General features: G+C 44.3%; 1 protein-coding gene across 7 annotated transcripts in view; it reads left to right on the top strand.

Moving 5' to 3' along the window:
* NPTN (neuroplastin) overlaps nucleotides 444-23,819 on the top strand; it is a 57,585-nt gene continuing 34,209 nt past the window's right edge. For 2 of the 7 annotated variants that reach the window (XR_002442006.1, XR_002442005.1), the window contains exons 1-2: nucleotides 18,527-19,113; nucleotides 23,528-23,699. Coding sequence is in view for 5 of the 7 variants with exons in the window: in XM_021407859.1 (XP_021263534.1) it covers nucleotides 18,786-19,113; nucleotides 23,528-23,699 (500 nt within the window). In the remaining 2 variants the exon portion in view is untranslated. Of the gene's footprint in view, nucleotides 523-2,075; nucleotides 2,131-9,361; nucleotides 9,405-17,940; nucleotides 17,960-18,526; nucleotides 19,114-23,527; nucleotides 23,700-23,819 lie in introns of those variants that run through there. The other 5 variants (XM_021407860.1, XM_021407861.1, XM_021407863.1 and 2 more) reach the window with 5 other exon arrangements.

Below are 23,819 nucleotides of genomic sequence, written 5' to 3'. Positions count from 1 at the left end.
GACGTGCCTCCTCCCCGACGAGTTCGCAGCCGAGTGCATGGCTGTCGGTGGCACGAGGAGCTCCGTGCCATCCCCTCGTGCTCCGGGGGGACATGGGGGCAGAGTGAGGGGGGCTGCAAGATGAGAGGTGGCCCCGAAGGAGGGTTGGGGTGCTCCTGAGGTGCCTGGGGTTCCCTGTGTGGCATCATAGCAAGGCGAGGGCAGGGAGCTCCGCTGCAAGGTTTGTGCGTGTTGGGGAGATGTTACCTGCAGAGAGACTACACCTTATGTATACGCCTCTTCCCACTGATTTGTGGTCACTTTGTCCGCTCGCCTCTCCCCTTCCTCTCTGCTCTGAAGATATCACACCATCCTAGTCTTTCCTCCTCTTGAGGTGGGTTTTGCTTTGCAGCACGAGGTCGGCTTTGACCCTTTGCTCCAGGAAAGAAGCACTGAGGCCTTCAGCCTATTTAACAACGATGATAGGAGGTGCAGGTGTAAGAAATAACAGCCCAAAGATCTCAGATTGGAATTATTTCCTCGGTACGTGTACGCTTTGCGGTCTGAAACCAAAGTGACTGTTAAACAGAAACAGCTTTGCAACCCATGTTGCTGCATGGAGGAAACCTGTGGGCTTTCTGCAATGTGACAGCCTTTCGTAAGGAGCGCCGGAGGCTGGGCAAATTCCACTGGTTGTCAGTAGCCAGTTGGACTGTTCCCTGGCTACAAAGTCTGGTTCTTCTGCATTGATGCAGTCTGCTCTGCGCTGTTGGAGCATGGTCTTGGCGGGGTTAATCTGCCCACGTTGTGTTTCCCATGGTATTTGGGTGAAGTGAGGTGACATGTGAGTTAAATAGGTCGCATGCTTGAAGCTGCTCATGTGTTGAGTTAGCAAGCAAGGTGTCAAATGCTGGCAGCTGGTATAAAGATGCTAACTAGCTGCTTGATAGGCAGTGCAGGCGCTTGGGTTTTAACAGTAGTTGTGTGTCTTAAGGTCAACAGTTGAATACATTTTGGGGGTAGATGGCAGGCCTTAGCTTTCCTGTGCCTCACTCTTGACTTCCACTGCTGACAAGAAGCTGACCTAGCAGTAGCAGGTTTTGGCATGAGGCAAGATTACAGACCCCAGGAGTTTTCTGAGAGCTCATTAATTTTTATGTGGTTAACTAGGGTTGTCCCAGCAATAAATGATAGGGGAGACTCTGAGCATCTGTGCTGAGTTGGGAATTTACACAAGCGAGTGAAAATCTTATTGGAAAGGACTGGAGCGCTCCAAAGGCAGAGATCCTTCTGAAAAAGTTGCATTGCTGCTATTGAATTTCTGCTTCCCATTTGACTGCTGTCATAGCAGCGAAGCAAGTTTAAAGCTTGCACCTCAGGCCCGGCCACAGAGGAACTGATTTTTCTGCAACTGGTGGCCAACGAGGTGCTTACTGAAACAATTCCTCTTTTGCTTTGGCATGAAGAGGAGGTACAGCTGTTTTCTGCGTTGTATGTACTCCTGGTAAGCCATTCAAAAAAGAATTTAACTTGAATAGGCACTGCAGATCTGTCAGTGGCAACCATCTAAACATTGACAGGGCTGTGCTTTGAAGGTGTGGGGACTAATAACCCCAAATGTATGCCCACGAATCCCAGTATGTGTTATTGATACATAGCCATCGCTGTAGTGAAAGATGACATCCCAGAGGTTGTTCTACGTACAGCAACACTGAGTTTACGGACTTGTTGAAGCTGCAGGTCGTGGACCACTCAGCCAGCACAGGCAATGTGCAGTGAAGCCCTAAGTGCCTGCTGGGAGGAGCTTTTTTCTTCTGACAGGAGATTACTGCAGAATTTTTCTAGAATTAATGTAATCCAGTATAGTTTTAATTAGCGCCACGTATAGATTTAAGCTGACTAAAACGGGAAATGGGTTTTTGGCATCTGTATGGATTGTATTTAAAGCTCTTACATAAACACCTAGGGATCACAGGAAAAGTTGTGTGTCAGGAAAAAGTAACTTTTCCCAAGGATTCTTCTGAGAAGCTTGTCAAGTTCTGGATATCTGTCTCCAGCGTGTGCTTTAGGTGAAGTGACAGGAGGGAGGGTTAGAAGAGAGATGAGGAAGCATGAGGAGGAACAGCTGGAAAAAATCAATCTGTCAAGAAGGTCTGTGTAAACATGTGGTTTCCGACTGGTACTGATTGGAAAGTGACCATTTCAGAGCAGTGTCCTCCTTGTGCAAAGGTGCTTGACTTGCCTCTTTGGTGATTAACGCCATGCCTTCCCTGGTTGCTGGTTTCTGACCTTGGCAGTGTATTTGACAGCTACTTCTTTCAAAACCAAGACTTCAGGATACTAGTACTTCCACCTTGTGGGGCTTGGTTTTAAAGGAGCGTGGCTATATTTCTTCTGATGGCTGAAATAGATGCTTGAGCTGCTCCTGTTAAATTCGCAGTCTTTAGCATACCAATACACAGTCTGAATCGCTTTCACTTTTTCCAGTTCTTCCCCCTTCAGAGCTCTGGTCTGGCAGTGTGCACTTAAAAACAGGCTTTATCGCGTCTTGTCTGAAGGAGAGAATTTTTAAATCGCATTTAAAAAATTGTCACACTTTTAGAATCGTGAGTGCTGTTTCTGGCTGCGGCTTCTCAGCCATTTTGCACTGATTGTATTCTGATGTGATTTTAGTGGTCCCCAGATAAAACTAAGAAATGGTTTCATACAGCATTTATGGAGTGTGAGTGTGGGCTGAGCATCGAGGAAAATGTTCAAAGTTCTGTTCCTTTCTCCACCGTTTCTATTCTCCATCCTCCTACAACTCCCGCATAGGAAACTTAAATACAAGCAAGATGACTAACGTGTATACGCTTGAAAATTGCATTAAACTCTTACAGATCTCTGCTAACAGGTAACGAAGCGTTAACTGCTAGTGCTGGCACTTCAAACAATGACTTTAATTATGTCGAGAAACAATCCAAGTGGAAGTGCTGCTAAATGCTGAAGTACACTGCGAGCATGAACTGTCCTTGCAACAGAATCCTGCAGGAAGACTGCTTGTTATGCTCATGAATGATGTGCATTCTCTCCTCCACAATGAGCTGTTTCTTTTGCTGTAAGCACTCCTTTAGAGGAGGCGATTGTAAAAAAACTTGCATTGTAAAGGACAATGCTAGCCTGTGATTCATCCTTCGGTTGTAAAACCACTGTGGAAACTGCTCAGCTTCAAGTGCTGGAGGTGCTGCAGCTCCTGTTGAGGAACCTCTTAAGATGAAAGCTAGGTAAACGGTTTCTCCTTATCTTCTAGCTGGAAAGGTCTTCTAGCTGGAAACCAAAACCAGTTCTCTTGCCTCTTCTGGCGTTTTATTCCTTACATCCGTGCAGTTTAGAGTATTTCCTTTCCATCAACATTTACTTTCTGTGCTCTTCCGGGTCGGTTGTCACGGTCATTCTGTGTACGTTGTATTTTCCTTGCTGTTCTGGTGCTTTTCTGTGGGTGTTCTTAGTCACGTTTTCAGGAATGTGATGGGTAGAACTGGCCGCTGTTCCAGTTGGGGCCGGACCAAAGCTCAGTGGGGTGGAAGGATCGCTCGGTGCATCTTGCAGATGGCATTCCCATTTGCATCACAGGACAAATGCGTTTTTTACAGTTTGTTTTTGACTCGTGTCCAGTGGGATCCTTTACAGTGGTCACTGCTACTTTGTGTTCCTTGACTCTCTACACCGAGCAGTTCTTTGGTGTTCTTGCTGAATGGCAACTCCCTTCTGATGGCTGCTCCCACTTGCCATGATCCTGTTGGATCTTCTGGAGCACCCACCCCTGCTTCAGCTTGCTTTGGTTTTATCAACTGAAACAGCGCTCTAGGCAGTCAGCTGTCTTATTTTATTCTGTTTTTCATCTGTTAGTTTGCGTACTTTTAAAAGCACCTGATACACAAAGCTGTGTTAATGGAATTTTATTTTTGGGTAGGAGGCTCTTGTCTGGGGGCAGTGGCCCTGTTGGAATTAGGAAAATCGCATCTGTTTTCTCTTCTGCTTACATCCGTGTTTTACTGACTTGGCAGTAGATCAGATTGCCATGGGCAAGTGGCCTCAAACCATGGAAGGGCAGTAATGCTCTGTTCAACAGATAGATTTCTCCCATTGTCTTCGTGGAGGCTGAGCTGGGACTGACTGTCCTCAGTTCCAGTCTGCTGGAGGAGGAGGCTGTTTGAAGTTGGGAGTTGTCAAAAATAATACTCAGTTGTTCCAATTGAGATCACTGAGCCATTTTTTATGTGCCTTTAACAAAATCTTACTTGATGCTGAATATGTTTTCACTACCTCTGCCATCGTGCACTGCATTGTTTCTTTTGTCATTACGGGAGATTTGGTCTAATTAAATCTAAAAATAATTTCAGTCTGGATTGAAGGTCTTGGGAGTGTTTATCCCCTAGTAAGATAGCTACAGTAGACTTTTAAAAATTCATGTTCTCTTGGTAAGCTTGAAGCTTTTTTGGGTCAGCTGGGTGGTTGAAGTCACCACTTGTGTTGACGCAAACTCATTGGAGCAAAAAGACGATAGCTTCTGAGGCTGTGAAGGATTCTTCATCGTGCAGTATCAGAAGGTGTAGGTATCTGCTGTAATTAAGAATTAGAACATTTTGAGAGCGGAACTTTATTCACTGTCCCAGTTCAGAATGCAGTGGAGAGCAGCACTGAGGTGTCAGCATTGTTATTTCAGCTACTGCAAGCTGGGGGCGAAGTGTGAGCAGTGGGTCCTGATTGCTGGGTAAATAGGACCCCCAGTTACACTGCTGGAGGCTGTAGGGTGGGACAGCCTTTTTGCCTGGTGGTTTTGATGGAGAGAGGTAAAAAAAAGCAAGGAGGGAACTAGAGATTTCTGCTTTACAGCTGTGTTCAAAAGGATGAAGAAGCGTGCTATCTATCCTCCACCCTTTGCAGGAATCTCAGACCTGTCTCAGGAACATGTATGTGTACAAATTCGATGTCAGATTGGAAGCTTTTTGTATATACAAAAAAAAAAAAGAGTTGGGGGAGATGTGAAAGAACAAGAGCAGATCTACAAATCTTCCACGTGAGGAGGAGCAGAGCCCAAGACGCTAACCGGCTAAATGAATTTGCATTGTGGAACCTTTCTGTACAGGATAATTAGATTGTGATGTCGTGTTCTGCTATGAATAAAGAAAAAGAAAAACTCCCATGTTTTTGAATGCTTTAATTCCTATGGGCTTGTTTAACAGTGCATGTTATAAAATAATATACTAATGAATCTGTTAAGCCAAAGTGCTGCTTGGTGCAGCTAAGTAGTGTCTTTATTTTCGACTTCCCACATTTTGTCAGTTTTTACTTACATTGAGTAAATGTGGGGATCGTGGAGGCTCTCTGTGGAGCTCGTGCACTTGTTTGGGAACCTCAAATAAATGCACTTACTAAGATGCATCTTGAAGGACGTAAGAAAGGAGGGTGGAGGGTGTGATGGGTGAGGAAAGGGAAGATGTGAAAAGATGCCATCAGTCCTGAGCTTGAAGCTGTTGAAAAAGCAAATGCCATATTGACAGGCTGCTCCTGGATTTTATTTTTGATCTTTCTGGCCTGGTTTAGGCCAAAAGAGCTTGGTGGGGGTGAGCTAGAGTAAGCTACCTTAGCAGGTTCAGCTTGCAAATGTGCAAGTTTTGCAATTCCCTTCATATTCATTCAAAGCTCGTCCTAATGAACTGGTTTGCATGCAGTTACGAATTGCAGTCCAGCTGTACTGTTACTGTTGTTCAAGTCACACATGTGTTTGCAATGTTAAGAAACTCTTGCCTTTGTGTTGCTATAAATGGTATTTAATGACTGGCATAAGTGAAGATGATGGAAATAAGGACTGATGTAAGGAAGATCTGAAATGAATTTTGGAGGCCAGGACCTGGAAGAGCAATGAAGATTGCACTAGAGGTGGTCATGTAAATCAGGGTTGCTTGGTTTGGGGGGGGGGGAAGATATCTTGATACAGGATCTGAAGCTCTGAAAGATGTTATGAGAATTTGGCGTGGGATCTTTGGTAATTCTTAGAACTGTGTTCTAGTTGAGAGGCAGAGTAAATGCTCTGTGTGGTTCCTTTGGCCTGTGAGGCTTATTTGCTGTTCGAGCAGGCTGTGATCAGGGTTAGTGAAGGGAACGCAGGCTGACAGAACAAAGGGTGAGGAGCTCCAGACCGCCGTGTTTGGCACGGTGTTACTGATCTTGTCTCCAGTGTGGCTCCAAGAAGGACAGCACGCTTCCTATCCTTGGACTTCTCATTGTTAATTTCTGCTTGAGGCATTCTAACCTGGGTGTACAAATAGTTGACCTAAAGCAGCCTTTCGTAGGTAACCTAATATTATTTCATCCCCTCTCCTTTGCTTTAAGCAGCCGCAGTTGCAAGCAGCTAACTTGTGCTCTGACATTTTATATCTTATTAATTTATATTTCTGTTTTTATGCCAATATGACGGCATAGTAATTCACATTGTGGGGTCTGTTTTAAGCCAGAAAGTCACCAAATAAACAACAGTTTATTCCGAGCATACTGTGTTATCCTGAGCTTCTTGAGTGTGTAGCTGAAGGCTCTTGGTGTAGGCTCTGTTGAGCAGCTCTACACCTGTGATAGATGGCCTCAGCAACTCCAGGAAATAAACTAGAAATCTCATAACTTGGAGATAATGTCCTGTTTGGCCTTTGCCTATGGTAAAATGAGTTCTGCAGCAGCCTCCTTTGTCCTGTGGCTACCAGGCTGCACAGTGGGCTCAGCTCTTAGCTGCTGCTGTGGCTTCCCACATGGCTGGAAGAGAGGTGCTGCAAGGAAGTGTTTCCTGAGCCCTGCAGCAGCTGGACATCCAGGTCTTGTGCTGCACAGTCATATGTTTTCAGAAGTCTCTGAGCAGGCTCCTCTTTGCTCTTCTCCCTTATTATCTCCTTTCTGCTGTATTTAAGGTTCGTTTGATGACTGGTTCCCGTTGTATAAGGTTTTATAATGCTTTAGATCACCTTCACCTTTGGATTCTTCCGCAATATAAGTGCTGTCACCTGTGACTGTTGTACTTGAGCTTTATTTGTGCCCGTTCCTTTTTGCAGAAGAGCTGTGAGTGATACTTGAGTACCTTGACTGTAACTGTTCTGTACCGAGAGCTTTACTGCTTGTTGTCAAACATGACAGCAGTGTAATTGTTCTTGTTTCCTTCAAGGAGCATTCTTCGTTTCCTTCAGTTGCGTTGTTTGTAGTTAGATTGGTTACAGTGCAGCTCAGTTTTTCTGTATCTTTGACAGCGATGACAGTGAGAAGCAATGCGGCATTTCCTTCTTGAAGCGAATGGGGCAGTTCACGTCTCTTAAGGATGCCGAGCCTCATACAAAGCTGAGACACAATATTGATTTGCTTCCACACGGAATTCATTTAATTTTCAACTGGCAGTTTTTCAGCACTTTGCTCTAAGTTGCGTAGCGCTCAAGAGCAACTTACGGTCTCACTTAGGAGCACAAGATAGGTTTAGGCAAAGCTGTGTGCTTTGCTCTGGGATTCGTGGAGCTCCTATTTTTAGCCATCCCAGGATCTATTTAGTGACCTCGATCTTGAGCCGTGTGGAGTTAAGAAGAAAGTCATTTTGGGATTCCAGAAAGGGAGCTTGTGAGAATGGAGCGGAAAAATGACAGAGAAACAGCTTTAAACTGCTAGAAATAGTGGTCAAGGCAGGAACAGAAGGAAGTGGATGAGTGAGGAGCTGCGTGGATCTTTTTCCTTCTATCTTCTTCGATCTAGGTGGATATAGAAGAGCGTGGGGCTTTTTAATATACAGTGAGTAAATATCTGAATTCAGCTGTTTGTCAGTGACCTACATTCAGATTTTTCAGCAAAACACTATCTCATTCTTTTTTCTTTATGCCTTTTCTAGGAAGCAAATAAACTGCAGGAATGATTTATCCCGTTCTTTCTACTGCACCTAGCAAGTACTAACCAGGAGCTGGCTGTGCAGGCACTGGCAGGGTGAGCATGCCTTGGCTGCTGGTGCTGCTCTCTCGCTCTGTGGCCTCAGTGTGACAAAAAAAAGTGGATTTATTGTTCCCAGTGGGTTTCCTAATTATTACACTGTCGTCCTCTGTGAATTGAGAGCTCTTGCCTTTCAGAGATGGAAAATTACTAAATAAAGCTTTTTTTTTTTTTTCTTTGAGAAATGCAGACTTGCTCTAAGATGACTATGAAAATATCACCTCTGGTTTAGGAAATCCCTGAGCAGCGTAGGTCTGGCAGAAGGTGATTGTTTGCCCTGTTCTGACATTCTTCCCGTGACCACTGCAGAGAAGGGCCTGATACAGAATAAATGCTTTACGTGCTTTGGTCTGACCTCCAACAAGATATTTTAAAAAACACCTTTGTAGAACAACTGCACAGCCAAATGAGGGTTTTTTGGTTCAGGAACTTATTGAAAGATCCCTTGATGCAGCCATCATATTAAGTACAGCAGCTCTTCAAAAATGCTGTGATACAGAACTGAATTCTTACTGGAATTCGGGCAGATCTCTGCAACTAGAACTCAACGGAATCGTTTAGGTCACTGTGTTCTCAAACTGCACAATCTCTAAAATGAAGCTAAATGTTCTTGGAAGTGAACCTCAGCTGTCAGTTTAGACTCCCTGGTATATTCATTAGGCTGCATGCGAGTTCTTTGGACTGCTCAGGCACACGAGATCTTGCCTTGACTTCTATGGAGTTCTTTTGTTTTACAGTGAAATCCTAAATCCTTGCCCTCCCTTCTGGGTTTCAGTCCCATCGTGTTATCTCTATAATGTGTCCGTGATGTGCTGGTACACACAGAACAATTTTTCTTCCTCATGCTGAGCAAAGGATCGCGTTTCTGTCATTACTTTGTGTCAAGCTCCCTTTTGTTTTACCTGCTTGAAGAGTCCAGATGCACTCTTTCTCTAATTGAGATGCTGTTTCTGATGCAGGAGAAATAGGAGTCTTTGGGCAAGAGGACTGCAGGCTGCATTTAAAGCTGTAAGGCTGACTGACTCTAGAAAACCCAGAAGCTCCAAAATGGTCCCTTTTATCCATGCTGGACTCCTGTGATGTTTAGTTGTCCTCCTGTGCATCACTTGTGTGTGTCACGGAAACAAACTCACCGTGTCTCAGCTGCACAGTGCGGGTAACGGTCAGTGAAGCTCACATCAATCTTGGTTCGTACTGAATTGAATTTGATTTTTCTAAATAGCAGTATTTGATGCTGTGGAGGAGCTGCCCTCAGAAGTTTATTTCTGTACAAATAATCTGAGCGGTGTCAGTAGGCCGTGCGAGATCAAAGCCCTGGTCCAAAGAAGGATCTGATTTATGACGTGCCCTGGTGTGGCTGCATGTGCTGGCACCGAGCAGCAGGGAGAGCAAAGCTATTTCTGCTGGCATGTCCTACATACAGGTGGCAAGTGCTGGTAGGGCTCTTTGGGTTAGCAAAGGCTTGGTGGTCAGAGGCACGTTAGAGTCACAGGCCTGTCAAAACAGGGAGAGGCTGAACTGTGCTGGAGAAGTGCCTTGGGGGGGAAAAGAATAGCCAAAAATGCAACTTAAGCATCTGTAAGTTTGGCGAATTGTGGCATCTTCTTAATATATTTCCTTCCTCTTCCCTGTAACTAGAAGAGCACTGTGTTCTGGAAAACAGGCTGGCTGGCTGGCAGGTGGATCACAGCCTCTGACCTACAGATGTGTGAGCCTGAAGCGAGCAGTTTGGAGACAGAAGTTTCTGCAGCCACAAGAGCGTGAACTGCTGAAGTAAAATAGAGCATCCTTTCTCTAGCTCCCACTCCTGGAGCATTTCACATATCGCTGTCAGGCAAATCTTACTCTGCGGAAAGTTAAACTCTTCTTTGCATTTTAAAATGTATTTTTCCATCTGCTAATATTCAGTTTTTTTTCTGCACGTCGATTTTTTGGTATTTCTGTTCTTTAGCTGGATGACTTGGTTGCAGCCCCGCCTCGGATTGTGTGACCTGTTACATAATCCAACAGTTCTGCAAAGGTCGGTGTATTAAAACATCCCACTTTCCTTCATCACGGATGAGACGGAGCAGCTCGTTCTGCAGGATGCCTAAAAGAGGAAAAAACGGGTTTGCTATTCAGCGCGTGCTTCCCTCGCACTGGGGACAAATGTAATCAGTCTCCTTTCAGACACAGTTGTTGGATCAGGAAAGGTCAAAGCAAAACTGGAAAGTGCTTCAAACCTTTAGCTTGCTAATGAATAATTTGAGGATTCAAAGTAACTAAGCTGAACATAAGATTTATTTATTTTTGTTGTTGTTGTCTGCACCCAACATCTTACAGTGATTCCAGTATCTTTGGGATGCAGATCTGGTCGTCTTAAAATATTTTTGAGATCTTCAGGAAGCAGGCTTCAGTTGCTGTGTTAGGTGTGAATGCTGGACAAATTTAAACTGCTGCCTTCTATGAGAAGCAGAGCTGTTGGTAACTGCTTTTCTATCTTGTGAAGCTGAGTTTCTTCCCATTTACTTCTAGGGAATGGGCCCTGGTTGTTAACAGTTATTTCTTGGCCGTGTGAAGGAGTGATATTTTGTGTTTTAGAGAAGCTCTTGTACATTCCTTAGCTACAACAAAAGTATTTCTGTAGTGGCCTAAAAAGGAGTTAAAGCTATTAAATCTCAGCTTATTTTTTTCCCCTGCATGGAGAATTGTAAGCCTTTTGTCCCTAACTTGGGTCGGGAAGAAGCAGGAATGGAAAGAACTGCAGAATAATGCCTTCCTCTTCAAAGGACAATGCAAGCTTAATCTTTGGAAAAACCTGCGAGAAGCTGGGCTGCGAATCCTCTGTGGAAGGAAATCTGTTGTGGTAAATGCTTCTTGGTGTGTTCAAACCAGCTTCCTGACAACGTGCACCCTCTGAACAAACAGGAATCAGTTGGCTGCAGGATGAGAGCTGCCTTGAGTCACTGGACTCTTGCAGCAGTCCTATGGTGCTGAGCCCTGGGGAGCTATTAGCAGCCTGTGTTGTGCTCAGGAACCTGATAATGACAAACCTCTTTGGGACTTGAAAATGCTGCCAGGTTAAAAGCCTGTTTCATTCTGCTGGTGTTACCCTGAACTGGGGTGTGTGTCCTTCTGGAATCACTGGAATGGCTTTGTCTTTCACAGTCGTTTAACTGATGCTATATAAGGTGTTGGTCTGAGCAGCTAGTCAGTGAAGATAACCAGAGTTGCTTTTCTTATGCAGCATTTCAAACTCGTGCTTTCCTAAATGTAATTCTGTCTAGGATTTATCCATTGTCTTTGTGCAACTTGTGGTGGATGTGAGTTGCTCTAAAGACTTGAAGAGCAGTCCTTTGGCATTTACTTTCAAATAGGAAGAAATGTGCTTTCTCAGGCACTGAATGAATGGATGAACTTGCTGTTGTTCTGGGTCTCATTCCACACGCAACTTAATGTATGCTTCAGGTTGATCCGTTGGTTTCATCATGGCTCTGCTGATCAGTTGTTTGAGAGCGTTGATCCTAACATTGTAAGGAACTGAGGACTTACCTATACTTCCTATGGAAGAGGAAAGAAGGCTTTAATATCGTGCCTGTAGTGGCATTTTTCAGTGTTGGCAGTAGTATACTCTTATCCAGCCAGGACGTCCAAGGCAGAGAGAATCACTTTAATAAATGAACTCACAGGGCAGAGACGCTTGGAGCTTTCTAGATGATGTTTGTTCAGTGCCTCTGAGCAACTGGGTTTAACAAAAAAGCACATTTTTGTAAGGAAGAACCTATAAAGTGAAAGCGGAACTTGAACTCAGCAGAAAATGAGCTATGGTGGGGGCTTCAGAATGCCCTGCAGGGACATGGCTGTGTAAAAATAGCATCTTCTTACTCAGTGAGTGCCCGTGTGTCATCTGAACAGGGGGTACATGTAATGCGCTGCATTGGTTACCAGCACTTCTGAGCCCTTTGCAGGAGCTTCAGTATGTGTAACACGCTGTTTCCTGTAACAAAGTTTGCAGTTAAAATCTGTTATCAAAGTTTGTTTCCTGTATGAAGTGGAATGTGTTTCAGTTTGTGCATGGCCCAAGCCTGCGTTATGTTCGGTGCATCAGATTGTGCTGTTCTGCAGCACAGTTTAACTAGAGGAACTTTGTTCTTCCCAGCTAGAGGACTAGGAAAAAACACAAGCTGACCACTACACTTGAAAATGGATGTCAGCCTGTTGGCTGCAGTCATGTATGGAGCCAAAATGAGGGAGCAGGTATTGTTTGTTGTTCTGATAATTCTTCTCTTGCTGTATTTTCCAGATTTGGAACTATTTTCATTTCTCCTGCTTTGTGTTATCCAGATATACAGGCGTGGGGTTGTTGCAAACGTAGCATTGGAAACACTGACCACATCTCATACAGGGATGTCTGAATATGAGAGATGCCTGGAGAGGTGAAGCTGATTGGGAATATAATTGAGTTGAAAGCAACTTTCTGAAATCGGAGGTGCACAGATGTAGTTCCTACTACATACATGTGTTGTTTCTGCCTGCAAATCGTGTTTTTTCATTCAATTATGACAGCTGGTAAGATCAGCTTTTTGCAAAATAAGTGACAGTAAGATAGTAGTTGCAGCTGAAAGAAGGTGTGCCGTGAAGCTTTGCTTGTTAATTGTGAGGAAGCCCTCAAATTAAAGCACTGTGTGCTGTGTGCATGTCTGTGGGTAAGGATGAATGGGCAGCTTGCAGTCCTCGCCCTTATCCAAGTGGCTTTTTCTTTAGGAAGATGCAGTTGGAGCAGAGGACCTTCAGAAATCCTTTCCAGTCTGAGTTCTCTGATTTATAACCCAGGAGCCGGGCGTTCCTTCGTGCCTCTGTGCGGAGCAGTTTCTGTTGGCTATGCAGGATGTATTCCCAGGACGGCCTTGCAACACAGAAGGCTCGGAACCATTTACTTAAAGGCTCCCTGAATTTTTGCTTGGGCAAACGAATGGAATTAGTTGGGCCGTAAATCTTTTTTGCACGTCAAACTGAGCAAGGCTTCCTAATGCAGAGAAATGGGGACTGTTGGGCTGAATCCAGCCAGCGTTAATCCTCCTGTCTGTGGACTTGGGAAAAGTAATCCTCAAGTTTCCTTCTCTGTGCAGTGAATCTAATGCTCCATCAAGGGCTCATGCATTTTGTACGATGCTCTCTGGGTAATGTTTTCCTCCCTAGCAAGTCGTAACCTGCCTTCGTCTGTATAAAGCTGCAAGATGAGATTGCAGGAATTAGGTTCTTGAGCAGTGAGAGCACTGCAAAAATTAAACCCATCGCTTATCAGCGATATAAAACCAAACCAGCTTCTTAGGGGTGATATGATTAAAGACCGCGTTCTCTGGTGATAAATGAGTGGGAAACCATGAAACCCGGTAGATGATGAGTGAAATCAGGTGGTATGTTTTCGTGTTCTCTGTGGAATGGAAGTATTTGCACCCTTCTTCTCTCTCCAGAGTATTGGCTGTTACTTTTATGTATAGATTTAACTTAATTTCAAATAATCCCTTTTAGTGAAGGTCAGTATTGGAAAGACACAGAATATTAATTAGGCTGTTTTTTTTCTGTCCAAGTGAAGTACAAGTGCAATACATTGTCAGAGAGATTGTGCTCTTTTTCTTTTCCACTTGGAAAAATTTATCACATAATTAACACCTTTTCAGTGAAGAAGAAAAATGTGTTAATTAGACAGAGTCCCTGTTAAATAGCAGGCAGCTGGTGCTTAGGCTTCCAAAGCCCAGATGATGGATGCAGTGGGGAGATGGGCAGAGGAGCGGGACAACTTCTGATGTAGCTCTTTGAGATCCCGATACGAGTTACAGGTGAGATTTATCAGGCAGTAAAGTTGAAAATAGGCTAAAGTGAAGGAAAATCAAGCCACCTTAGAACATCTGTGATTCAGTATTGTCATTGAGTCATTTCTTCCTTCCTGAAACTGGAAGGAGCTCCAGCTACGCTTGGACTCCTGAGACAGTACAAATGCAGTACTTCAGAAGCATGTTGAAGTGTTTACATTGGGTTGAGTTGTATTCTTCTCTCTTAAATCATCATAAATGCAATTTCTTATATTGTTCCAGGACAGAAGATCCAGTGATTTATCTCATCATTCTGCAGCTTATGCTGGTGCTCATAACGCTTGGCTTGGCTTCACCCCTACAGAGCCTAGGGTATTTGGAAATGCTGGAGAAAAAAAAGGTTTTTTTGGGGGGGGTGGAAAATGTATTGACATCTGTAATTCCTAATAGCAGTTAGGAAAAGGGCATCAGAAGAGTTTAAAAAAAAAAAAAAAAAGAGACCATATTGAAAACTTTGACCCTAACGCCTACTTTTGGTGGTAAAACCTCAATATAAAGGAGATGGCGGTGTTTGTGTTTGCTGTTGGCATCTGTATCTCATCTGCAGTACTTTGGGTAGCACTGAATATGATTTAAAAAAAGAATGACAGCAATGAAGCTCTTTAGCAAAGATATTTGGCCTTTTGTTGTCCCATTTAGGAAAGACATTCCCAAAATCATCTATTTGCAAAATGAATTGCAGTACGTTAATAAGGAGCTTTTTATGGGTGTTCAGAGACCAGAGAGAACAGAATAAATGGCCGTGCCAGCTCTTCTCGTTGTATACGTATGGAATTGCAGGCCACGTTCTCAACTAGTACGCAGAAACAAAATCTCCAGAGCTGTGGAAGTGGTGGAATACTGGCATATGGCAGCCTGCTAGGACAACTGTGAAGCATCAGCCTGTTTACAGGATGGCTGTGGTTGTGCATACTGACCATCTGTAAAGCATTCCGTCCCAAAGCTGTGCTGTGGGTTCATGCTGGAATCAGGTGTGCTTTTTGTGCTTGCCTTCCAAATGCTTTTCTCCTTTTAGAGCTGGATTTGAACCGTTTTTGTTTTTCAGGTAACGGGAATTCAGCACAAGAATACCTGCTTGTCACGTAGTCCTGGCTGCTTCTGTCATTGTGCTGGGACAGGCCTAACGTTCCCTTTGCTGACATTCATCTGCATTTTCTTTAAGACAAAACCTAATTTTAGCATCTTTTTTTAGGAGCAGATGTTAATTTGCGTTAATATTCTCCCCCTGTTTCTCCGGTGCCATTGGCATTGATTCTTTAGCAACTTAGTGCATCTTGTGTGAAGTTTCAGTAATGAAGGAGTATTTGCATCGTTAGCGCAGCCCTTTTGCAGCTAAGGATGACTGTCAGGTACCACCTGCACGCTGTTTTGTGTCTGTGGGTGTATATTGTGCTAATTATCAATCTGTCAAAGATCCTCTTTTTTTTTTAATATGCACATTCAAGCAGGTGAGGGAATTAAGCAGCTCTCTGGTCACTGTGATGCTGGTTTAGAGCTATTCAGGAGTGGTCTTCTGCGTGGTTTTGCATTGGTCTCCTGCCGAGGTCGGGTACAAGCTGCTCCAACAGGCTGCAGAAGCTGCTCAGAATGGCAGTTGAGTATTTCTTCGTGCCTCTAAAGTGCTCACGTGGTGGCTGTGTGCAGAATTCATGCTGTGGTTACACACCAACATCAGCAGGCAGTTGAGCCTTATTGCGTCTGCCACACGTAGTCTTAGATGGATGCTGCTGGCTTTTGTCTGGGTTCTGTCGCTAAGGGCAGTATGTTCAGGGCTGCTGCCATTTGAAGTTGGAAGGGGTATTGCTGGTATGCGGAGCTGCAAATCATTCATGTTCCAAAGCTGGAATGTGGCTTGGCTTGGCCTCGCTCACTTCTGTCCAACAGGTCGCTCGAATATTGGCCAGCGAAGAATTAATCTGGAGGCTTTCTTTCGTTGGTAGAGCCTCATCAGTGGAAACAGGAGTGGTAAAGCTGTGCTTCTACGCTTAAATCTTCAGCCTTCTCATCCGCTCTCCCCTCCTCCATCTCCAAGCAGTGTGGAACTTTTCTTCCATCCTTCTGGCTCTGGGAGTCTGCTTTGTGTTTCTCTTGCTGCACGTGGAAACTTCTGCCTGCCCTTTGTTCGTTCTGTTAGGCAGATAACCATAAATTATTAACAAAAGTTTTTGGTAGGAAATACAATAGCGTACTTTGTTTGCTCCATCTTCTGGACTGTCATATGTTATTTTACTTGCACTTTGGAATATCTGGTAAAAACCTGGTGAGGAATACTTAACAGGGGATTATTCCTTGTTCTTGTATGCAGAAGAGCAATTAGCCTTTAGAAATAACCACAAAACACCTTTTTAATGAGGAAAACTCACGGTATAACAGGGTAACTTACTGACAACTAGAAGAATAAATACAGCTGTCATTGATACTACTGAAACTTCATGAGAATATTTTCTTAGAGGCATTTGGAGGCGCTTACACCTGCTGTAGTGGCCAGTAAGGATCCATGTAAGAATTGGGCTGTTCTGCTCCTTCTTTAGGATGGTAAGGTGTGATAGACTTGTGGCCTTCTTCCCTGAAGCCCTGACCTTTGCGAGCAGCTGGCTGTTAACCTCCCTTCTGCCCTGTTCTTCTGTCTGGGCTGATGTTTGCGTGCTGAAGGCAGAGATTTGTCTTGCCGTGGGTGCTTCCCTACAGTATACAGTTTTTAATGCATACAAACATGGGCAGTTTCTCAGTTGTCAGTTGGTTCTAGCGTAATCTTGACCTGCTTGTATTTTGCCGTGCAGTTTTTCTTCTGAGGCTCCTATTTCTAGAGCTGTGCAAAGCATGACAATTACAAAGCAGTGAGTGCTGTGCGGTGCAGAAGACCAAGTAAGGAAACTGTTGGGCTCCGAGAGCCTCTTATGTAAGCAATGAAATCTGTACAGTGTCATTTTCTGTTTGGTTTTGAACAATTACGGAAATCACTGACAATTGCCAAAAAGCAGGAGCACTTCAGTTTGCAGGCTCCTGTTGCGTTGCAGCAAACATTCAGGGTAACGTTCAGTCTCTTTTCAGCCCTTCTCTTAACGTGTCTGCTGGGTACTGGCAGGTCTCAGCACTTTGTGTAGCTTCTGGCTGGGTGTTTTAATCAGAAATGGCCCTCTGGCAGGTGTACAGCAGCTGGAAGCACTGCCTTGCCATCACTTACTGATGCTGTTTGATGCGTTGCCTTTGCTGCTTCTCAACTACCGAGCGTGCGAGTGTTAATCCTGGATTCTTACGTAGAGTTTTTCATGGCACTGACAGTGCTTCATAATGCTCAGTTCTTCTTAATCTGCACATGAAGGCTTTTCTGCCGCCTTCATTCCCGTTTCTTCCACCCGGAATTTTGAGTCTAACCTGGAATATCTTTTGGGAGAGCACTTTTCTCTTGTGATGGGACGGGGGAATTTACGGAGATGTCTGTGCTGATGGCATCGTTTCTGAGGTCCGGATAGCGTTGCGCTGAAGTTTATCATAATCTCAGACACTGGTTTTTCAAGAGGATTTGGAACTGATGGAAACCCAGGGTTTAGAACTTAAAACCCAGAGAATATTTGCTGAAGAGCCCTTTGGATGCAGTCATCCTGTTTAATCTTTTTTCTTTTTAGGCTTGGTGCACAAGTTACAATATTTTAACCGTGTGGTTAATACAGAATCAAACTCAGAAGGGAAAGCTTTCAGCAGCTTGTTCTGTCCGCATTACTGTGGGAACACTAAGCTGTGGAGAGAAGGCAGGCTGTGCTGTGTTGTTGCTTTCACCCTTTGCGTCCAGCGAAGCATGCTCAGACAGCTCTCACTGCTCGATTTCTGCCTCTTTGGAAATTCCAGGTTTCCTCACTCCGGGTTCCTTGTAATGGGGCAGTCCAGCAGAGCAGGATCATAACCTGCTCTGCTTTGTTAGCTGAAGCGGTGATGTGAGAGCAGTGTGATCCTTGTTAGCCCCGAGGAATGACGCAGTGCTCTTAGCATCATTTATAACTGCTGGTAATTACAGCACCTGTGTTGCAACACCTTTTCCTCTCCCTCCAGCAATGGTTTATTTGCTGTGGTATTTCTGTGAGCGCAGAGCTCACCTGTCTTTAGTGCTGGAGTGCCAGGCTAAGAAAATCCTCATCAAATGGGTTTGTAATTGGAATGTAATTGTGCTACTAATTGACTCTTTTGGAGCATTTGTTCCTGTAGCTGGGTGAAATGCTTCCTAACGCGTGTGCTTCAGAAATGTTAACTGTTGAATTGTCTTCCAGTCCTCTTCCTGAAAATAAACCATGGTCTTTAGGGGAGGGGTGAATCAGTCCCTAGTTTGTGTGGCACTGTGCCTGCAGCTCGGAGCCCTGCTGCCCAGGGAACGCAGCCATCTGACGGGTTGTGCTGCATAATCTGTCTGGCCAGCTGCATCCTAATCTTTTAGTTTTAGGGGGAGGCAGGCGCGTGGGGGAAGAGACCAGCTTTAAGGCTGCGCAGTTTTCAATAGATACCTTTGAAAACAGGATTGAAGGACAGTTTGGTGTGTCTGTGCTCCTACCATTGCTTGGAAGCTGGTAAGTATTGAAGGATTTCACACCACAGTAAGGGTATTTTGGCCTGATCGTGAACGTCAGCACAGCATCCTGTTGCAAAAGGCAAACGTTGTATGGTCACTTGAAATGAACAGCACCAAAGGTGCTCCCTGACTAATGGGGTGATCTTTCTGCCTGTGTGCGTACACTGAAATCCCATTCACCTCTATGAATGCTGTGGTCTCCAAGTCTCAACCTCCAGCTGCGAGTGTTCGGTGTTGTGCTTTCTCTCTAAAAGTCATGTTAACAGCTGTTACTGTAGATTGCTAATGTGTGATCAAACTGTTTTCTGTACCTCATTGCTTTGTTCTTTATAAGATCTTTTGTTTTCTGCTGCTCTGTCACTGCGTTTCTGCTGCCCCTCCCTCTAGCTGGGTTTGTCAAGTCGCCCATGTCAGAAACTAAGCTCACGGGGGACGCCTTTGAACTGTACTGTGATGTGGTTGGGAATCCCACTCCAGAGATCCAGTGGTGGTATGCTGAAGTCAACCGGGCTGAGTCTTTCAAACAGCTGTGGGATGGCGCTCGGAAGCGCCGTGTCACCATTAACACCGCCTACGGGGCGAATGGGGTGAGTGTGCTGAGAATAACCCGCCTTACCCTGGAAGACTCTGGGACTTACGAGTGCAGGGCCAGCAACGATCCCAGGAGGAATGACTTGAGGCAAAATCCCTCCATAACGTGGATTCGAGCCCAGGCTACTATAAGCGTCCTTCAGAGTGAGTCCGGCACCCTACAGTAGTGGTACTGTAGTATCTAGAGGCAGTCTAGTGTCCTTACCTTCCCGATGACCCTGACTGATCCCCTGCTGCCTTGTCCTGGTGTCTCGAACCCAAGACTGTTCCTCTGCCTGTAGTGCTGCCACCTGTCTGTCTTCTGCTTAGGATCAGAGGACTTGGGACAATCTGGGGGTGTTTCTCATACCTTATGTGTGAAAGCAAGCCTGATGCTGAGTTTGTGCTCCTTCCGTGCTCCCATTAGTTCTGTAGTAGGTTTCTAGCCACCCTGATGCTAGCTTCTCTGTGAGTGCCTTTATATTTGATTTCTGTGTTCTTCCCAGGTCTAACTTTTGCTTTTTTTTTTTTTAATTTCTTCAGTTCTCTTGGAATTTCCTCTGAATGCCTTCCTCACATGAGTTTGGTTGCATATATGCTTCTGTAGAGATCCTTCCCTTTTCGTTGTGTGTGACTTTTAATGTTTAGATTTTTCCATGAAGTGTTTCTTTTCCTTTCTGAACAGCAGCATGTTTCCTGATGAGTTCTCTGATGCAGCAGCGCTGAACTTATGCAGCTATTCGTAATCCAGCCTATGAAAGGGGAGAAAAACCCTCCTCCAAAGTTGAAGTAATAACCTTTGCTAAACAACTTTTGTCTGAGAATGTGACTTTTAGCAGGGGAAAGCTTGCAAAAGCAGAGAATGTAGTTGACGCAGAATTGCTTTTTGGGACCTATAGTTCCAAGTCCTTTCAGCCTGCAGCTGGCTTTTAAAGCCAGTTTTGAATGAGTTTGGAAATTTATATCATCAGAACTGGTATAGAAGAACCCTCTTTCATTTTGTATAGGGTGATAGATGATAATCCTTGTTTGCTAACAAAATAAGGCAAATACATAATGACTTAAAGGCAGAGCAACTTAAATCTGCAACGTGGGCCTGGATCAGAGACACCCCCTGGGAAATGGAAACAACATCAATGCACATGGAAAAATGGACAGTGAACCCAATGGGTGTACTTGAAAAATGGAAATGGCATTGGGTTGTAGAGCTGAAACCTGCTTGGCTTTCAGTCCTAGTGCTTGCTCCTTTCGTCCTTTGAGGTCCAGGTCCTGAATGACTCAGCTGTAAGATTGCTTGCATTGCCTCCAGTAGCAAGAGCTGAGTAATTTTTGGAAATTATACTGCCTTAAGACAAAACTCAAAAAAAAAAAATTGTCTTGCAGGAAATAACGTCTCCTGGAATGCCCCCTTCACTAAAACCCTTAGTTCCCCTTGCACATGGCAAGTCCCTGCTGTCTGTGTTCCTCTCGGTGTAGTCCAGTCAGCTGTAGTAACTTACAGAGGGAGAAAATCCTTTTCATATGACACGTCGGTGATGGTGGCCACGTCACTTGGGAGTGAATTGCTGTGAAGATGTCTCCATATGGAAAGTGGGTTTTTCCTCTCTCAGGCCATTGAAACTAACCTAGTCTGGGGACTGAAGGCTAACCTCTCATCTTCCTCCCCAGTTCATGTCGTCTCCTTGCATCTGGTGCTACTAATTCTGGAGTGTGTATCGTGACTTCGTTGCTAAGTGCCTTGTGACTGGGATAATTATTCCAGTTCTGTGTTTTATTCACGCTTACGTGTGGGGGAAAAAGTATTGAACTGAATATTTTAATGCTTTTGCTCTGTGACGTTTTATGTTAAGAGATGTGACCTACTGTTATTTGGGAGACAGAGCACCTTGACATCAAACTCCTGCGTGTCCCTGCTGGAAACAGATAAGGGGAGAAGCTGACTTCCAAGCAGATGGGGATCATCGTATCTGACATTGCCCAAGATGTCTCAGCAGCTGTACTCTGTGTGTGAGCACAGCTTGCCTCTGAAACAGGAATTTTGGCTAAACAGTGCTGGCATTTCCAGCTGATGGTGCCCAGTTTGCTGTTGGCCTTATTTGACATCAGCACCACGGAAAGAGAACGTCAACTGGATCAATAGAGCACAACCTCTTCTCACTGAGAAGTCAAGTGCAACTTAGATTTGAGAGTTAGCACCCAAGAGCTAGATCTGGCTTCAATTTCACTACTAATTTGGATAATGAATTTCACTTCTGGTTGTCTTTATTTTACAGCCAGACCTTACATAAAAGGGACAGTGCAGGTGATAGATGTGTGAAAATAACTCTTGCATCTTGTTCAGTTGGACATCTTTGCTTGTTGCTGTCCCAGTGATACTCCATGTGCAGTTTGCCTTACAGAGCTAAATGAAGTTAGGATTGCCTGAGTGCTTTCATTTATTACAAACTAAAATAGTATAGGTGCAGTAGAAGACATAGGTGAGACTGCATTTGACTCCAGTCGTCTTTTGCACTTCAAAAAGTTGCAAGCTGGACATGGAAGGCCCCAGGAAAGCGAACTTGAGACAACTGTGGGTGTTCTTGGACACTGCAGGTTAGCTGAGATAGGCGAGAATAGGTGTGAGTTAGCAGATGTAGCTGTATGATTTGTCTCGTCAGTGTAGAATCATAAGAGCTGGCCTAATGTGGTCCATTATCAACGCAATACAAAAGGCAGAAGATTACCACTGCCAAAACCCTTCTATTCAATCTTTAATTTCCTGATTTCTGTAGGGAAAAAAAAGACAGCATTTAAAACAAAAGCCAGCATGAGCACTGAATTGTAGCATAAGTTTAATCTATTTATAAATGTTGTAATACGGAATTACTTTTTCAAACACGTTCCCAGAAGTGACTCCGAAGCTCTGTTGATGGTTTTCTAAGAAGGAACACAAGCTTTTTGTTGGGGATGGGGAAAAAATATATATACCTATCTTGGTCCCTGTAAGACCCAAAGTGACCTGTGCACTGATAAAATTTTCAGCATGGGTATAGTGAGGCAGGAATTCAGTGGGAAACATTTGCTAATAGCGAGTTATCTATGAGAAGGGGAAAAAAAACCACAAGTACAGTACCTGCAGTTCTTCCACAGTTAGATGAGAGCTGTAATTTAAATAGCTGTGAAAAGTAGATGTGTGGCCTGCCCACTGAAACAAGGAGGAAGGGATATATGGGGCTTCCACACGGCTCTGTCAGGTTTGCAGAAGGTAGATATTTTTTCATGCCTGCCTCTCTGGGCAATAATCAAAGCACCGTGTTGGATAAATGAATGCTTTATGCAATGAAAAGTACAATGTTTTTTGACAGGACTGTTATTTTCCACTTTTCATTCCATTTAATAACTTGCTTTCCAAGTACTTGGCAGATGAGTATCCAGAAGGCTGCATGGGTACGACTGCATTTGTATTCCAAGTATCCTAGGGCAAGGCAAAGAGGGGAAAAAAAAAAGCAGGATTAAAAATCCTTTGATGTGCAGAAATCACTGAGATGTTTGTTACTGACCAACTTCTTCACCTTCCTGCACTTTGCTACTCACCCACCTGCAGAGGAGGAGGCTTGTGCCTCATTAACACATTAAGGTGTTTCCAGAAGTCTCATAGAATTCCTGAATTCCCTTTAAGCCCTGTCATCCTGCGTTCTGTTTTTTTAAGTGAATGCTGGAAACCAGCTGTGAGCCCTGCGACCCACTGCAGCCAGCAGGGAATGCCACTTGTGTGGTCTCTTTATGGAATGAGACTCACTTTTTTCCATCATAAATGCTTATGGTTCAGGTTGCTTTAGAAACCTGACTCCAGTTTTAACATAGCGTGTATTCCTGTATTTTATTCTTAAGCATTAAGGCCTGCTTTCAGCCTTTCTTCTTCTGACTCGTGTCTTATTCAGTGGGTGTTTGATCTCATTCCACATACAGGAGAAGTTGCTCTGCATCTTTCTTAAGCTTAATCAGATGTAACTTTGCTTGCTTGCTCTGTATGGTTTTCTCATAGCAGAGCGATGCTCATGCCTGGTGTGGAAGGATGGGGATGGGCAGCTGCAGGCAGGATAGCTTTCTTAGGTAGCCCTTAGTGTTTTTTGTTAGTGCAATGCTACTCAGAGGACATGCCTTTGAGGGCTGTTCTGTGTAGAAAATGGTCTTGTTTTAAATCTCATCGCAAGCAGGGGCACCAAGTAATAGCCAGATTGAGGATGCTTCCAGAGGAACAGTCGATTTCTTCTGTGTATGCTCTTGGGACACATATTTACCCATTTTACGTTCAGCAGTGTGTAAAAATGATAGAGTTGCATTGAAACCTGTAGCAATATTACCAACTAAAATGAATATTTTTTTTTCTTTTCTCATATAGGGCAGCTGATCCGTAAGGTGTTGCCTTTGCTCTAGTGGGCAGCTGTGTTATTGTGACTTTCTTGATGTCTCCCAACTTAGTGCAGTGACGTTCCTTGTGTAGTCTCTTTTCCTTTCCCTTTCCCTCTTTGAATTTTAGACTAGCGTGGCACATCTGCCAGTGAAGATTTCTTGCTACTTAATGCGTCCTTTTTTTCAGAGCCAAGGATCAATGCCAGCGAGGACATAACCATCCCAGCTTATGGTCAGGCCGCCATCACGTTGCAGTGTAACCTCACCACCAGTCCCAGCCCCCTCTCTGCCAGCTACTGGGTAAAGAATGGAGAAGAGATCCCTGGCACTAGAAAAACCTCAAACACTACAGAATACAAGTAAGTCTCTTTGGGGAAAAATCTAGTGTTATGCTGGAGAATACCAAAATTGATAGAATTGCAGCTTTGGAATAGCTGTTGAGATTCTGGGACTCCTGGGAGCCTGGCTCAGTGTCCTGA

Source organism: Numida meleagris, chromosome 9, assembly GCF_002078875.1.
Source record: "Numida meleagris isolate 19003 breed g44 Domestic line chromosome 9, NumMel1.0, whole genome shotgun sequence".
Lineage (NCBI taxonomy): Eukaryota > Metazoa > Chordata > Aves > Galliformes > Numididae > Numida > Numida meleagris.
This window is presented reverse-complemented; position numbering and strand designations above follow the sequence as displayed.